Source organism: Strix aluco, chromosome 8, assembly GCF_031877795.1.
Source record: "Strix aluco isolate bStrAlu1 chromosome 8, bStrAlu1.hap1, whole genome shotgun sequence".
Classification (NCBI taxonomy): Eukaryota; Metazoa; Chordata; class Aves; order Strigiformes; family Strigidae; genus Strix; species Strix aluco.
In genome coordinates, this window is record NC_133938.1 from 21,688,231 (window position 1) to 21,706,014 (window position 17,784).

General features: G+C 34.8%; 1 protein-coding gene and 1 long non-coding RNA gene across 5 annotated transcripts in view; one reads left to right on the forward strand and one right to left on the reverse strand.

The window, feature by feature from the left end:
* Positions 1-17,784, forward strand: part of SLC35A3 (solute carrier family 35 member A3) — a 35,200-nt gene that overhangs the window by 9,735 nt on the left and 7,681 nt on the right. The window contains exons 2-9 of one of the 4 annotated variants that reach the window (XM_074832605.1): positions 2,587-2,791; positions 3,656-3,810; positions 3,892-4,014; positions 5,153-5,324; positions 8,462-8,580; positions 9,068-9,201; positions 15,791-15,820; positions 17,614-17,703. In XM_074832605.1, coding sequence (XP_074688706.1) covers positions 2,605-2,791; positions 3,656-3,810; positions 3,892-4,014; positions 5,153-5,324; positions 8,462-8,580; positions 9,068-9,201; positions 15,791-15,820; positions 17,614-17,703 — 1,010 coding nt within the window. In that variant the 5' untranslated portion in view covers positions 2,587-2,604. Of the gene's footprint in view, positions 1-2,586; positions 2,792-3,655; positions 3,811-3,891; positions 4,015-5,152; positions 5,325-8,461; positions 8,581-9,067; positions 9,202-9,389; positions 11,427-11,455; positions 16,708-17,613; positions 17,704-17,784 lie in introns of those variants that run through there. The other 3 variants (XM_074832603.1, XM_074832607.1, XM_074832606.1) reach the window with 3 other exon arrangements.
* LOC141926585 (uncharacterized) lies at positions 132-9,501 on the reverse strand. Its single transcript, XR_012624154.1, has 3 exons — positions 9,455-9,501; positions 2,626-2,691; positions 132-1,101 (listed from the first exon to the last, which is right to left on the reverse strand). It is a non-coding gene; the product is annotated as an uncharacterized LOC141926585 (long non-coding RNA).

The following is a 17,784-nucleotide window of genomic DNA, read 5'->3' on the forward strand; positions in this document are numbered from 1 at the left end:
TAAACATTTGTAAAACCCTTTGTCACTTCACAGACTCACAGAATGCAAAAATTTGGGGCCATGTTCAGGAGAGACGTGTGTTTGCGTTGTCTGTAATTTTTTCAGGAGCATTTTGAAAACTGAAAACCAAAAAGTTTAAAAACTTATTTATCTGTAAGTGTGCTTTCATGAAATTTAGTGTTGTTCATCTTAACCATATATTGCTCTTTGTGTTTCCAAATTTCAGGTCTCAGTACTAAAAAAGGAGATAGATCAAAAAGGTGGAGGAAATTGTTTGTGCAAGTTGGCTCACATAAATGTGCACTTTGCAATGTCAGTTTTTTCCAGCAACGCAGGCAGACCGTTTCAAGAAGTTCAGTCTTGTATTTTCTCTCAGTGGATTTTTTTTTTTTGCTTTCCCTTTTCCTCCCTCTTATCTTCTCTATGCTGCTGCTACTTCTCCAGAGAGTATGATCTCTGACCTTGCATGTTCCCTCTTTGTCCCTTCATGGGAACTGTTCTTCTGTTTCTCCTCCTTGTTCTCAGCTGTAGCAAATCTGCATTTCTCTTTGACAAACTGATCTCTCTTTTGTTGTTGGGGATGCGTAATTCCACAGTTAACATCATCGTGTAGAGGGTTATTCCGCCAGAACCTGTGGAAGAAGTTAGGAAATCTTGAATGTTGTCTGCAGCTTTCTTGTCCTTGATGCTTTACATGTCTGATTTATATTGTGCAGTGCAGTTGCATCTTTAGTATTTGTTTCTTCAGCCAGTTAAATGAGATCATAGTTCATACAAAAGTATCTTCTTAAGTATCTTCTTCATAGTTCATACAAAAGTATCTTCTATTCCTCCTTAAAGGAATCCTTGTGTATTTCTTCCTCAGTTTCTGCATCCTGGCATCTTTTTCTTCCTCCAATATGCTTTCACAAATATTTTTACAGCCATATGATTCTTGAGGTAAATAATTTTATTGTGTAGGATACAAGTATGTATTTCATATCTCTGCGGCTGTTGGGAATCCATATTTGTTTGCAGGTAACTGCAATGTCTCTTCAGTATCCATGCCATATAGGTGTTAAATTTGACTTTGTATACTTGACTGGAGAAAATCTGTTAATGCTTAGAGACAAAATAAAGGCAAGTCAGAAATATTTGAGCAGCACAGCTCTCCAGATCTCTGAAATAACAATTAAAATTTTTATGAAATGCATCTTGAGCTAGAGAAATGCAGTCATCAAGAAACAGCTTCATTTTCAGCTGCAACTATTTAGAGGTACCAGCACATCCTTCAGCAGTGTGTACAAAACTAGATGGTTAAGGATTCAAAACTTGTGTGTCTGTAGGTGTAAAACATGCATAGGGACAGCTCTGGCATATGCATCCAATAAGTACTGCTTATGCCATCTCTAGACTTGTGGAAGTGAGAACTGCATTTATTGTCTTGACTTGTTACTGTTTTTTACTTGAAAATATATTTCTTAACTTTTAATTACTGACTTGATTTTACTTTGGCATTATAAAACACTGCTCTGTTTTTGAATATATGGGCAGTGAAGGCAGTAGTAATCTTTTTATAGAAAGCATTAATTTCTGGGCCTATGGAAATTCTTCCTACTTAATATGAAAAATAGCAGAAAATTATATAATATTCCACATAGCAGTGATGCATTTTTTTAATTTCCTTGTAATACATTGTCCTTGCAAAATGAGAATTAATTTCTCTATTAGTCTCCTGCACTAAGTTAATACTTTAATTGGTGACAAAGGGCAAAGAAAACCATGTCAGCTTGGTAAAAATCCATGGTGGAGATGAGGATGATACAGCTTTACTAATGTAAAGTTTGTGGTATTCAGTGCAGTATGAGAAAGCAGGTGCAGTAACCTAGTCTTCTATATTCAACTATTTTTTTCTGAGTAGGATAATCAGCAGGACAGGTTTAGTGCTGTCTTCCCTGCAGCTCCTCCATCCCATGTTTTCCTGTCCAACCCTGCTTTCCTGCAACTCTCCTTTTCCTTCAGCATCAGCCATACCTCTCATTTTCATTTAAAGCAGCCTAACCTTCACCCTGTCATGTGCTGAAACTGTGTCATCTGGCAAGGCAGAGACTGCAACCTGAAAAACTTTGGAGAGGCAGAAGAATGAGAAGATCTCTTCATTCTGGGAATAGCTCGTTGCAGCAGGGGTACTGGGCATTCTGCAGTACCACAGTGTGGAGCTTTCTCACTTTGAAAATACCCTCTGAGCCTTCACCTACGTAAAGAAATCCATGATTGATTTAACTTGGGAAATTTTTTCTATGAAATCAGTTAATAGTCCTTATTTTATTATTATTACAGATAAGAAATATTTAATTTCATTTGTCCATTAATTATCACTTCTAATATTCTGATATGCTTCCCCATTTGTAATCATGTATTTGAAAAACATATTTAACATGTTTATCTCCTTTTTCTTTTTAAATATCAGATTAGGTTAGTTGTTTTCCTTTGGCTGAACTCCCTGGATAACTTTTTTTAATATGCTGATTCTCAAGGGAAACATCTATCTGCAGTATTACCTTTTAAGTGTGGGTTTGGTTTTTTTTTTTTTTTTTTCTGTTTCAGGAAGAAAAAAGTTAAGAAATGTCTGCCAATTTAAAGTACCTTTCCTTGGGCATCCTGGTTTTTCAGACCACAAGTTTAGTCTTGACCATGCGTTATTCTCGGACGCTGAAAGAAGAAGGACCTCGTTACTTGTCCTCTACTGCAGTAGTTATTGCTGAACTTCTGAAGATTTTGGCCTGTGTTCTATTGGTCTACAAAGACAGCAGTATGTGTCAAATTTTGCACCAAGTAATTTTCCTAATCAATATGCTGTATTGTAGTGGCAACTGCAAGGCAGCCATGTGAGTACAGGCATACAACAAAGCATTTCCCTTCTCATATAAGAAATAGTCTTGGAAAGACACTGATCATACTTCACTCCTCCACACACGATACAAGAGACTGTGTATTTGCTGAAGAGAGTTCTCTTTAAAGAATATAGATACTGAGGAGTGCAAGAATAAATTTTCTGCTAACAGCTTGAAGGCTGTGTTTTGTGTAGGCATTTTAAGAAATTCATATGTAGAAGTAGGAAGAAATGAAAAGCTTTGTGTCCAAAGCACAAATGATAATATAATAAATAGATGCAGAAGGGAGGAAGCAATTTCATTATATAGGAAGAAGCACAGTTTTAAGCTCAAAAAAAAGTGTATTCAGTTTTACTCTAGTTCTTATTTTGTACATTTTATACTGAATTTGTCTTGTTCCTTGACATATATATTTGATCTTCAACAGCTTAAAAATATCATTGTATATGCATAAATATTGATGACAGTAGGCTTCAAAATGTGCACTTTTTAGGTGACACTCTTTAATGTATCATCTTCAAATATTGATATGGTTTCAATAAGTTCTACTTAAAGTATTCTGAATAATTGTTCTAGTTATGGTATGCCAGGCTACAGGAAGACACTTCTTGCAGCATTTTTTTCTTATGTGTATGAGGCTCATGAAAGTCAAACATAGACAGTATTTTTGAGGTCTTGATAGCAGTGATAACTATAAAAAGGGGACAACAGTCTTTCAGAACATTGCTATCTCTCTTCTTGTTTTAGTGAACGTTTGTTTCTTTTATTGTTTCTTTGGGTAGAGTGCAATTTACGGACTCTGAACAGAGTGCTACATGATGAAATCCTTAATAAACCCATGGAAACTCTTAAACTTGCTATTCCTTCAGGAATTTACACTCTTCAGAATAACTTGCTGTATGTAGCATTGTCAAACCTAGATGCAGCGACCTACCAGGTATTGTACTTTTGGATTTCTCTGTAAGTTTCAGAAAATCCCGTTAATTAAGCAGTAGTAACTGTTTCTGCGTTCTTCCAGGTTACATATCAGCTGAAAATTCTTACCACAGCATTGTTTTCTGTGTCGATGTTGAGCAAGAAATTGGGTGTATACCAGTGGCTTTCATTAGTAATATTGATGACAGGAGTGGCATTTGTGCAGGTAAATATTAACAGATGGTTTGTGTTTGTTTAATGTGTTTGTTCAAGGAACATGGATTTCTATACTAATTATACAGCTTTCTGATATTACCAGCTGCACGTGAGCACCTGAGTATGGTTAGGAGCTATGAGTCATAACTGGCACGGGCTAGAGGACACCAGAAATGGTTCAAAGGCAGAAGATAACACCTCTTCTGTGTCCCAGTGCTCTACTGTGGAATGGGGCAGGGCCTCTGGAGTAACCTGCAAATAACAGTGATAACAGTATTTATTAACACACTTCTTCAGACATTAGGGATTCACAGATCTTCTGTGCAAGCACAGTCCTGCTGCTCACCTTGTAGTACAGTTTCAGCATGGCAAATTTACTTGGAACTTTTTCAAGAGGCAAACTTGGCCTCTGTTCTAAATAGTGCAGGTACAGGAGTTTGTAGTTTTCAGAAGACTGGATTATGGGATAAGAGACTATTCTCAGAATTTTTAGCAGATTTTAGCATATCCTAGAAATTTTTATTTTAAAATTTAAGGATTTGAAAACAATTCTGAGGATTAAATTTTACAGAATTTTCAAATGTAATAATTCTAAATGAGAACAAAACATTCTGATAGTAATTAACAGGCTTTTCGGTATGTTTTTGTCTATGGCATTGCATTTTATTCTCAGCATTAGATATGTTGTAGCTTCATAAATTTCAGCTTGTTTTAGTCATCTGCGTAATCACTGAAGAGGGGCACACGCAAAAACAATTCATTCCATCCTAAAGACAGCTGGTGTAAGTGATTTTCTAACTGTGCTTATATTTGTAAGGTAACTAACTGTTAGGTGGTGAAAGTAAATGGCCATGAAAAATCATGCTGAGATTCAGAAACAGGTCTGGCTTATAAAACATAAATCCTGGACCTGTTTAAATTGATGAGTATTCTCCCAGTTCAGGCACAGTTTTACTCCTTACAAAAATGTAGAAAGAAAAATTACGGCTTTGCAGTCTTTAAAAGTATTTGTGGTGAGAAATACAGAACTTTACAAGCATGTGATTGTCTGTATTTAGTAACTGTTATTGTTGCTAAAAAACAAATTTGCATTTTATAGGTGCTCATGACTTTATCAGTGAATTTTGTATAACTGTTTTTACATCCAGTGGCCTTCAGACTCTCAAGCAACAGCTGCTAAGGAACATTCAGCAGGATCTCAGTTTGTAGGCCTGATTGCAGTTCTTATAGCGTGCTTTTCTAGTGGATTTGCTGGGGTTTATTTTGAGAAAATTTTAAAGGAAACTAAGCAGTCTGTGTGGATCAGAAACATTCAGCTTGGTAAGTTTAATTTTAGTTGTCTCTTAGAAATACTGCATTCTGAGAAATTAAGATAAATACGCAAAATGTATATATACATATAAATAAAAATATCACCAACATTTTAATATTCTTCATAAACGAACTTTTAAAACCAAGAGTATAAATTCTGCTAGGTAGAATTCTAGCAGTTGCTTTCTGATCTCAACTTAGTTCTTGATTTAACTTGCTCATAGAGTGTCTGGAAGTTTGAATTTGTCAATTGAATTTGTATTTAAAATTTTCTAAAGAATGTTCTTATGCACGATTCTGTGTATCCTCTGTGTTTAAAAATTACTGTATTTTGCACTAATTCATAAGATCTGATAAATATAGATAGCATTTCTTTTTCCTTTTTTACTTTTTAGAGAATATAGGAACATTAAAACAAAATATGTTTCTAAATCAATGTTTTGAGATGTTTTAAAATTAACATTTTTTTCTTTTGTGTCTGTGTGGGCAGTTTTTATAGGTTGGCAGCTTTAATACAAAAAAATGCTTTGTGAATAAAGTTGAGGTAATGAGTTGTTATGATTTCAGTACAAAGGCCAGTTTGTTTGTCTGTACAATCACTGGAGAGAGGCATATGCAAAAGACAGTTCATCTTAAGTATTTTAATGCCTTTACCTATTATGCATCTATCAGTGAGAGAATACCTTCTATTTCCAAAAACCCTAGATATTAACGGTGATAGAGTTGATCCATTTTCCTGAATGAGCTTTCCCTCATCTCAAAGCTATCTTTTCCAGTTTGTAGGGTTGGAAATACAACATCTGCAATGTCTTTTTGTTCCCATTTTGCAACAGAAACAAAACTTATTGTTGGAGTTGTCCTTCTTTCTCTAATGGAATCCCTCTAGTCTTCACCTAATTATTTATTGCATATTTGAATAAATGCTTTCAGCAGAATTTGAACTTTCCCGCACCTTAGTACAGATTCTTGATCAAATCCATAGACTGTAGAATTAAGGCACGAGGATGATTTATTTAGTGGATTAGTGCTGTGTATTGAATCTGGTAGAATGTAATAAAGTACCATAAAAACAGGAGATAGTGTGTTCTTTTGTAATTAGATAGTTGGTCAAAAACTAGTATGGTCAAAAATGTCTGAATACAAGCAATATTTTTTCCTTTCTTTTCCTGTTGCTGTGTTTTAATTATAAATGGTTATAAACACAGAACTATGTTTTGATTATATTTTAATATATAATCAAAATTTACATGTCCATAATGGTTTGAAACTTGAGGATAGAGAAGGGGATCAAAACCTCCACTTACTGTCTGCTAGGATTTATTGAATTTGTGTATATTAAAACATAAGTTTTCTTGAGCAGGGTGTAGGGGATCAGGAAAGGTTTATGTTGGGGAATTTTGGAGGCAGAGAAGGATGGGTAGCTGGGGCTTGGTCCAGAACTTAAGGTAAAATTTGGTGCTCTGGATGGAGCTACAATGTAAAATCCGTGGCCAAGGAAAGCTTATTGTTATTACTCTCAATTTTCATGCTAGAAGCGCTTTGATGGGCAACAATGCAGGTATCTGAAACAATTTCTAATTAAACATTCATAATTGTTGAAAAATCAGTGATCTCTTCTAAAACATTCTTCAGATTTTTCTACAGTGCACAAAAGTATGTATGAAAACAAATGAGTTTGCTAGTCTGATAGTTGGCATGCATATATTGAATGTTCCAGTAATTGCTTTGTGAAAACAGTGAGATCAGAACAGACTGCGTGAATAACTAGGACTGTGATATATGAAGACATAAATGTCTGTGATAATAGTTAAAATTTAATCACCCGATTTTTTAAATTTTTTTTTGTCAGTGAGCTTAATTTGCCTCAATACAAAATTTAGTAGAATATGTTTACTATTAAGGTTGTTTTCAGTTCAAAAATGAAATGTTGTCATATTTCATAGGAGGTTTCCTGATACAGCTTTTAGAAAATATTTAAAACATGAAATCACAATTTCAAAAATACATTAGTGTATCCTTTCTGCAAGTGCAAGATCGTTGACTGCTTAAGACACTGTATCATTCAGGAGCAAGTCAGTCATAAGCAAGAGCTTTGAAACAGAGCTTTTCTTGTTTCACACAAAGAACAAAAACCATATGGCCAACCTGGTTTTCATTTTCATATCTATAGAGAATGATTAGAACTGTAGAAAAAAATTGTAAAATATATTAGAATAATTTTTGAAAAATTCAGTTTTAATGCATACCAGTATCATATTAGGGATGTATGAATAGTTGATTTTATTTGTTTTAGCAGATCAATTGGAAAAGAGAAGTAATTGGTTTAATCTGAATGAAACCTAAATTTTTAATTACATCTACAAAAAGAATTATTTCTTGTCAAATGGAAGGTTTTATTTTGTTCAAAACAATGCCACCCTTTTCAGATGCAAAGGAATGCGATGAAAATAGAGGTCAGCTTTTGGCAGAAATGAAATGGAAAAAAATGTTCCCCCTTCCCTGCTCAGGACTAGAGCCTTCATCAGTCACAGAGGAGGTGCTTGCATTACTTCCATGCCTCAGGGGATTAGGAAAAGTTTTGCATCTGATAGAAGAACATTATATGCACCAAATCTTAAACTTTTTAATCTCATCTCAATTTCTTCTTTTGACATTGTCTCCACTAGTAAACATTCATTGTGTTTGAGACTGGAAGCGGGATTCTTCTGAACCAAGATCCTTGTCTGAATTGGCAAACTGATTATGTCCTGCTCTCACTTATGTCAGTGACCATCTCCTCCACTGAAAATTTTCCCTGTTTTTCTCTCCAGGTTATAGTGTGACTTCAGCCTTCAGTCATGGCTAGTTTCAGGAAAACTGAAATTATGTTTAAGTGAATTTTGCTATATGCCATCCCATTCCAGTAGAAAGCAGTGGAAGATTAGTATATAAGAATGTCCTAATGGAAACAGTCAAAACTTGTTATAAGTGTGGAAAACAGTTTTTTAAAGAGAATATCTGTCTGAACACTGATTGCATTTGAACGCAACGGTATTGCAAGTAGCAGTCCTAGTTTAAAATCAGATATATGTGAGCAGTCCTTGTGGACAAGGAACCTGTTTGCATGTTTTTCACCTGAAGCGTTTAAATCAATCTTGTACTTTCAGGATTTTTTGGTAGCATATTTGGACTGATGGGTGTATACATTTATGATGGAGAACAACTGTCAAAGAATGGATTTTTTCAAGGATACAATAAACTTACTTGGATAGTTGTTGTTCTACAGGTGAGATACCTTGTATCACATGTTTCTGTGAAGGCACTTGGGATTTACTCCTATAAATGACTGGGGAAACTAATGGGTGTCATTAAAGCTACTGAGAATTCTATAGTCAAAAGTCTGATCTGTCACTCTTAAGACTAAATAAAAACCTGGAAAATATGTAAGTATTGTGCAACATAAAAGCATGCAAGCATTATTTCTTTGACAATTTTTTTTTTTTTTTTAAAAAAAGCATCTTTCCTCCTGTGGCTAAAAATGTGTAGTACAAGCATTTCCACTAACTTAATGATGGTAACATGATCAAGAATTTCTTTAATGGGGAGAGAAGAACTCCAATATTTATCTTCAGCCATGCATATCCATAGCATAAAACAAATGTAATGCTCCTAAACACAGACCAAAGCTTTTTCTAAAGTAAGCGTGTGTTGTTAAAATAGATGTTCTCAGTGGAATTATCAGGTTGCAAATCCAAACCTCAATATTTTTCCAGGCACTTGGAGGACTGGTGATTGCTGCTGTTATAAAATATGCGGACAACATTTTGAAGGGATTTGCAACTTCTCTCTCTATTATACTGTCAACATTGATCTCCTATTTCTGGCTGCAAGATTTTGTCCCTACAAGGTAAGGATTATTTTCCATGTATGCTGAAAAAGAAAATAGTTGAAAACCTAATGCTTACCAGATATAACTGCAAAACAATAAATAAAAAAACAGTCCAAGCCACACTTTTAGAATGTTTAGATACAACTGGCACATAAAAGTTTAGTTTCATAATGTACCATAACAAATGCTTAATTTTTTCAGTACAGTTGGCAAGATTCAATTTTCTGTAAGATGGAGCCCCCCACAGGTCAGGAATCACTGAATCTCCAACCTTGGCTTTTGACGAAGCACTCCCTCGCGGGCTCCCTGTTTTAGTTCTCCGTCCCTTTCTCTTCATGCCCTCCGCGCCCGAGCTCGCTCCGTCCGACCCGCAGCGCTCCGCGCTGTGCGGAAGGCAGAGCGCCTCCGGCCCCGTGCTTGCCTGGCGCGGCGCTCCGAGCCAGCCTCCCCCTGCTGGCTGCTGCCCGGCTCTCCTTTTCTCTTTGTCCTCCGAACGGACACACCTTCCCCAAGGCACCCGGTCGCAAGAGGCGATACGGCTGAACAGTGATAATGGTGATAATCGTTTTATACTGGTTTTCATTCCATCTCAAACAGTCTCTAAAAGAGATAATTGCAGTCATACATGCATGGAAGTTACGCTACAACAAGTAGTTGCCCAAGGACACCCTGAAGCCCAAGAGCTGAGCTTTTTTCTAAAGTCAGTGCCACATTTATTAGTGAAAGCACTCGACCAAGAGTGAGAGAAAAATGCTTGCTATATGCTTCTAGGCCCAATACACTGTGTCTCGATGTTTTGTGAATCAGGTTTTAGAAGCTCTGTGCACTGCAGGTTTTGTACATGGGTAGGTTCCGGAATAGTGCTTGTCTTGGCAGTGCACGTTAATAATATATGAGGTGAGGAAGTAATATTCCAACTTGCAGATATATTAATAGGATTTTGCTTATAATTGACCTGCACTCCTCACATATGTTACACATACTCCTAGTGTAAAAATATTTTGAATAATATTACAGTTGTATCTGATATAAAGAAATATCTTTTTATCTAAAAGTAGTATTTGCATCATTAGCAGGACTTTTACTTAAACATTCAAAAAAAGGAAGTAGAACAACTATTTAGGCTTAAAAAGTGGAAGACATTGAGCTTAAATAGCCTATACTTGTCCTATTAAACATAGAAAGTGGTTTAAGGATTTCTGTGTGCTCAAATGGAAAATTAATAAGTAACTTACCAGCTTCTGCAAACATAGTGAAAATGGAAACAGTGGTAAATAATTAAATGAGATGGAGCCAACTAGCAGCATGCAGAACTTGATTTCATTTAATAAAACTTGATTAACTTGAGTTAATCTAACTTAATCTTTAGTACCTTTCTTATGCCAACTGAATTTATTTGAACTGAAACTGCGTAATTGTTTCTGTCACTTCAAGAAACATTTTTGATTGGGATAATAAATGCAAAGCACTTAAGTGCTTGAATATGTTGCAATGGATCGTGTCCAGAAATAGGCTAACTGTATTCTCTGAAGGATTATCATGTCATGCGCCACAGTTTTTTTAGCATTTGGTTCAGAAGATCAAATTGTCAACATTGTCATGTCTTTATGACAAGGTTCTTTTCTAAAATGTGTACTGATTGTCTGTTGGCTTTGGAGATTTTGTTTCAGACTTGTAACTATCAAAACAACTTGAAAGGCCCATATGTCACAGTACAAAAGATGCCTTTATTATCTTTTCCTTACATAAATCTTTATGTATCTGCCAAAAATTAGATTATACTGACTTGCAAACTGGTTCTTGGGCAGCAGTAATTTGTTTTGACATAAGCTTTGGACTTCAAAGCAAACACAACTCCAGTAACATCATGTACTTAAGATATTAAAAGTGGCTGGGTAACCACCATAGTTGCACTTCTTTAGCTTCTGCTTGCATTTTGCACAGAGCTTTAGGGAAAAGAAAAAAAAAAAAAAAGATTGGATTGGTCCGATTACTTTTGACAATTGTTCCATGAAACTATAATTTTAATTTTGAGAATGTCAGTATAATGATACATTACTTCATGGACATAAGTTTCTTATTTCAACTTCTTCCTGAATCTTTCTATAATAAATATATGCAAATTATTTTGTTCTTTATAAATTGGACAAACATAATTTATCTTTCTGTGTTCCCAGAGGAAAAATGTCTTTTCTTTTGGTTGTATTACATAAATAAAATTGCATCAACTAAAATGAGCTAACTTTTTTTTTTTTATCCCTATTCTATTCAGTGTCTTTTTCTTCGGAGCCGTCCTTGTAATAGCAGCTACTTTCCTATATGGTTATGATCCCAAACCTGCAGGAAATCCCATTAAGGCATAGCAAACTTCCTCATCGACCTGCTTCTCAAGATTGTGCACTGGGGCCCTTGCTAACAATGGCATGTGCAAAGTGTCATTGTGCACCGCAAGGAAAGGATTACTATCCTGAATCTATTGAAGAAATGCTTATGAGTAGTTTTGAACAGGCAGAGGGGTTAAAGGTGGATGATGATACTGTCTGTAACCGATGAAAAAAAGATATGGCAGGGGAATGCCCAGTGCAAGTTGCTAATAAAAACTTGAAAGGAACAAAAAGTTTCCAAGAAACTGCAATTAGGAATGTTTACAGCTTTGACTGGGATTGCATCAAAAGAATTTACTGTATTGACTGCTGCAGAAATATGTCCTATGCACTCTTTGAAAGAGCACATGACAACATTGTCAGATTGTATGTTTTTGCAATTTGACTATATTTAATCTTAGTAAATATGTTTTTAACTGTTTGTCTATTTACATGAAATCAGTTGAATACACATCATAGTTCTAAAGTGATGGTTCTAATTAGGTATTCCTTATTAAAGCTGTGAAGATTGACGTATGATTGAAAGACACTTTCACAATATCAAATATTTTTCTACTTTTAGAAGACTGATTTAATAACAAATCTGTTATTAAATTATAATATTATAATTCTGTTGCTTATAGAAAACTATTGTAAGAATGTTAACATTCTCACCTAAGTACACAAAGGGAGAAATTCAGAGTGAAATCTTGAAATCTGTGTTGATACATCAGGATAGCCTGTAGTGTTCCACCAGATGCAGTAACTCTGTGAACGCAGGCCAGAAGTTACTGCACTAACCCAGCACTAAGAGTAGGGTTATGGTGGAGTGCTTGCTCGGATGTAATGTTCATTCTTTTAATTTTTATTTGTTATAAATCAACTTTTTGGTAGAATCTTTAAAGTAGTTTTTATGCTTTAAATATCCTCTGGGGATTTTTTTAACCACAATTTAAAAAAAAAAGCCCATAATAAACATTTTAAATGTGTTATTGTTGTCTACAACAGCTCCATCTGGCGCTATTATGGTATATCATCTATATACTGTACTGTACTTTATTACAGAGGTGTTTTTTTTAAACAAGTGTTGTTTACTCATGAGCTCACCAAGTCTTTTTCAGTACATTTCTATGTAATGGCTTAATTAGAGATTTTTTTAAAATTGTTATTATTCTTATTTTGTTCTGGGAGTACTTGAGCCAACAGACCAAAATGGGTTCTCTGGAACTATTCAGTCCAGTAGTGGAATTAATTTAATAGGAAACATAATTAAACAGTAATTAATTGTGCAATAGGTAAATGTAAAAGCATGCTGTTCTTCTGTTTTAAACCAAAAAAAAACTTCACAAAGAAACCTAGATGCAATTAAAACTTAGATCAGTTAGACTGTTACAAACACTTCACTTGTTGAAGTATTTGCATATAGCCAGAAACACCCCCCAAAAGAATGTCAGAAGTAATAAACAAAAAAAGCTGTCTTAAAAATCACTTGTTTTCAGGAAATGTATTCACAATGGGTATTAATGTAGAGTCACTTCTTATCCACGTTACCTTCTAAAGGTATGCATTTATACCAAAACATATCAATAGTCCCTTATCTGTAGAATGGCAAGTGGTAAAAATGTATAATTTCCTCCCCACCCCCCGCCATGCTCTTTCTCTCTTCTGTCTTGTGCTAATGAACACATTGTGAAGAGAGAGGTGTTTTAAAATGTTTGCCAAAGTACCTCATCCTCTTTTCCACATTTTAGTGGTGGGTTGGCAAGGAGAGTCTGTAATAGTGCTCTGAGATTTTTGAATGTTGTAAATGGAAAAGGAAAAATTCCACTTATGTCAGCCAAGTAAAAATTGTGTTTTCCTTCTGTTGGCAATGACATGGATTATCAACTTTTTGTTTGTTTATCGTATCAGAGCAAGACATTAAATAAATTTCAGAGTTATGCTAAGGGCTTGCTAAGCTTTGTGAACTGTGAATCTATCCCAGCATGCAATAATTGCAGGAGCTCTGCTACTTGGTGGTCAAAACTATCTTGTATTACCCTAAATTGGCATTCTGTGTTGATATTAAACCTTCTACCTATAGCACTCAATGTGGCAAAGTCTTTGGAAAAGTACATTTAGTAATTTCACCAGTGAAATACAACATGAGGTAAGACGTATGCATAGAAGAGTGGCTTGAAGCATTTCTTATTGTAGAATGGGAAGTACATGACTCTGAAATGATCTGAGAAGCGTTGGTAGTAATACATGAATTGGAGTTTGGCCTACAGGATAATACTTTTAATTTCATGAATCACAGGAGTGGAAATGTTCAGATGATATAATTGGTTACTTCCTTGAGGAATTTCTCAAGAAAAACAGAAGAAGCAGGTTCAGAACGCTTTCAAGCCCATTGCAGAGGAAGGGACCAAAGAGCCAAATAATCACCACATTGCTGGAGTTCTGTTACATATACCCCAGTTTTAATACTTTGGGTGTACCTGTCAATATTTGTCAGTAAGGATCAGGTTAAAGGAAAGAACAGGAATATGTGCTCTTTGCTGTTGAATAGGATGTCATATGGCCTTGGAAAACAATGTTTATCTACTGTACTAAGGAACAGTAACTCCCGTCTGTAGATTAGTGACTCTTCCATGCTTTCAATTGACAGTTCCATTAAATTTGCCAGTAGAGGGATAGATCTCTCCCTACACTTGTTGCTGTAAAGGAAATAGGAATTTGCATTTTGAGCTGTCCTTCCTTCGCCCTTCAACAGGCTCAGGAAATACTCGTCTGAGGTCCTCCAGGTTGAAGAGCATTATTCTAGACAGAGGGAAGACAGCATATGTTTCTTGAGAACAGAAAGGATTTGGGGAGGGTTTACTGATTTCTGTAACCTTTGCAATCTGAGAGCATATGCACATTTTCTCATTGAGATGCTTTTGTATCTGGATTTTGAAATTTTTTTTTTAAAAAAAAGGCAACCAAAAAAACCCAGTTTTAAGTCTGTAACTCATTAACTAACCAAAGAAGCATAGCTAGCACAGAGCATTGGGAAGTAGGGGATAGTGTGCTTTGAGTTTGCCCTAAAAGCAATCTATGGAAGTCTTAACTTTCTGAAAATAAACCTGTCTCTTTGAACTATTTTTCTGACTTCTAGACAATGGATTTCTTAGTTTGGTTGTATATTTAGGACGCTAACCTATACTTAGAATTTTATTTAAGTATTTATAAAGTTATAGCTAGGTATTTATTTGCAGTTACTTGAATTATGTGATTTTTTAAAAAAAAACCTTGCATAATGGGAGTACTAGTATTTATTGAATACTTGGATATTTGGTAGTTTTATTTGAGAATCTCTGGGATACATGATAAATGGTGAAATAATAAATGTAGAACTATCTTCAAAGCAGAATAAATCAGTTCAGTGGTGAAAAATCTTGAGTCTAATAAAGTAAGATAAACTTTTCTTTAAACATTCTATTTCTGTGCCAAATAATCTTTTTTCTCAAAGAATTCAGATAATTTTATAGTTCTGTTCAACTACTTTTGTTTTAGACAAATTATAAGAAAACTTCCCTTTTTGTTTGCTTTCATAATGGGTAGATTAATGTTCTAGATCCAGCTTTTACAAGATAACACCTTGGGGTTTTTACTGTAACTTTTTAGAAACTATTGTTTTATTTTTCCTCAGAAAAACAGTCTTATTTTGGTGGCATATACTTGCATTTCAGTTACTCATACAGTCTTCTCAGATTTTTAGAAGTACACAATTGTTCTGTGTTCCCACCTTATTTTTATGGCTGTAATTCAAAAGACTGTAATGGATTTTGTTAAATTCTTTTAAAATTGTTAAATGAAATGTTGCATTTCTTCTGGCTTTTGTTGTCAGTAACTTTCATATTTTAATCTATTTCCTTATCAGCCGTACATGTTCTGTTGTATTTAAGCAGTCACCGTTTTCCAAATTTGAAGTTGCTCATATTGCTCCTGTTGACAGTGTTTCTTGCTGGGTATTGTGAATGAGGAAGGTTATTCATTGTTTTCTTCTCTGAAACCCCCATTTTGTAAGAATGAGATATTAAAAAACACTATGGATATTTTTGTGTATTAGAAAGGTAATGTTTATCTAGAACATGGTATTATACCATATATGTGGTAGTGTATCATTACCTATGGTATTCAGTTACTGTAAGTCCAAGAACTGTTTCCTTGCCTTTGTTTTCATTGTTCTGTTCATTTTTAATGCTGATTGTTTTCCACAGAAAGTTACTAAAGAGTTCTACTCTTTCCAGGTAAGCTCCTTATATGTTTTTAGATATCTAGAATTAAGATTTTTTTACTGGGAAAAATGAAGGGGAAAATACAACAAAATAAGTGGGATTAATTAGGTAATACCTTCTGCTCTGGATACTGTGAATCCAAATTTCTGTTCAGTTGAATTTATATATTTTTCTAATTATTTCTCACAAGGTGAATTTATAACTCTTTTTAGAAGGGAAAAAAAAAAAAAAGTGTCCTGAGGTGCTGTTCTGTGCTCATTCTTGAATGTCTGCTGCACATTTGCATCCAAGAGTAGACATGACGTTTTTAACTCTTGCCTTCCATCTTCCATCATTATTCTGACATAGATATGCCATATTCATTTCCTTAGCAATTTATAGCACAGTAAAATTTGCTTATATGCTAAGCATATGTTTATATTTGCTGTCATGAGTAACACTTTTTTATGTTTTTAAAAGTTTGTCTTTATTGTGAATATATTTTTAATTTAATTTTAAATTTATGAGCCCAAATATAAATCAGATAGTCAAACATTGTAGCAAAATTTTAAAGGTAGTCTTAGGATTTTTTATACATTGATATTTGTGTGTCATTACACTGAATACAATTCTAATATACGGTGTTTCCAGGCCGTTTGGAAACGGGGTTTTTTTGATATAGCACTGCTGAACCATGGGATGCATCTTAATATCACCTAATACAGTCTTTTTTTTAATCCAAACTGAAGTAAAATACTGTATTTTTTTCTCTTGTGTGTAGATAATGTCACTATAGTAATAAACTGGTTAAAATAAGCACCAGCTTTATTAAGAATATGATATAAAACTGTTTGAGAGCTTTGTAAATGGAGGGACTTGCCATATGCACATTTTAGCAGAAATAAAACAATGTTTTAATTAACATTTATTATTTCAGAACATAATTTTTGTCATAATTTTCTATATAGAAGGCTATTGTAAGATGTTTGTTAATGCTGTCTTTTAACATACAGCTTACTGAATTTTGCCAGAAATTTAATTTTGACTGAGACATGCTTCTTTTTGACCACTGTCTTATGACTTCTTGTGAATTGCATTCCAGCAGCATTCTTGTGACTCTGTGTCTGCACTCTTCTGGTCGGCAAACCCTGATCTTGTTCAGGGCTGCGTCTCCTGAACTGGAGGTGTTAGGGAGCATCTGGGTATCAAGTAGCCTGTTATACTATGGTGTGCGTTTGTAAAACACTGTCATCCTTTGTAGAAGAGTTTTGCCACAAGTTACCAGGAGGCAGCTGGTACTTCAGTAGCTTTTTTTTCCCCCTGTTGGAAACATTTAATTTTGATAGCAGCGGAAAGTACTGTACAATATACCCCCTAGAATACAACACAGTCCATTGATTCATGTTACAATTCAGAACCTGAGGTTTTGTATAGCTATAATTTGCAATATATCAAAGTCCTGAACAGAGTTCACAAACACATTGCTGCAGATGGTGGATAACATGTTTCCCTGTCCTTTCCAGGGATACATAGAATAAAATCAGGTCATTTCACCAGCTATGCACCAATAATTTTCAGGACTCTTAATTTCTGTCAGTTCTTTTTGTCAGTTTGGCTCTGATCTTAATGATCATATGCATCATGATTTAAACTGAAATTTTAAGGCCTTTAGGCAACAGAAATGAATTATTCATCAACTAACCAGAGAAGCCTAGCTCGTACAGAGTACTGGGTGGCAGGGGACAGTGTTCTTCGAGTTTGGCCTAAAAGCAATCTGTAGGAGTGTTACCTGAAACCATTGAAACGATTGTCTGTCTGTGCTGCAGAATCAACGGTTTCCCTTGGGGAGATGATGAGTACTCTGACCATTTTCATTCCGCTTCCAAAAACGAGGTAGTATCTTCTACAGCTGGCAGGTAGTATTCCGCATTTACTTTGTATAGAAGGTTGAACACTACAGGTGTTTAGATGTAACAGACAATTTTTGTTTCTCTTCT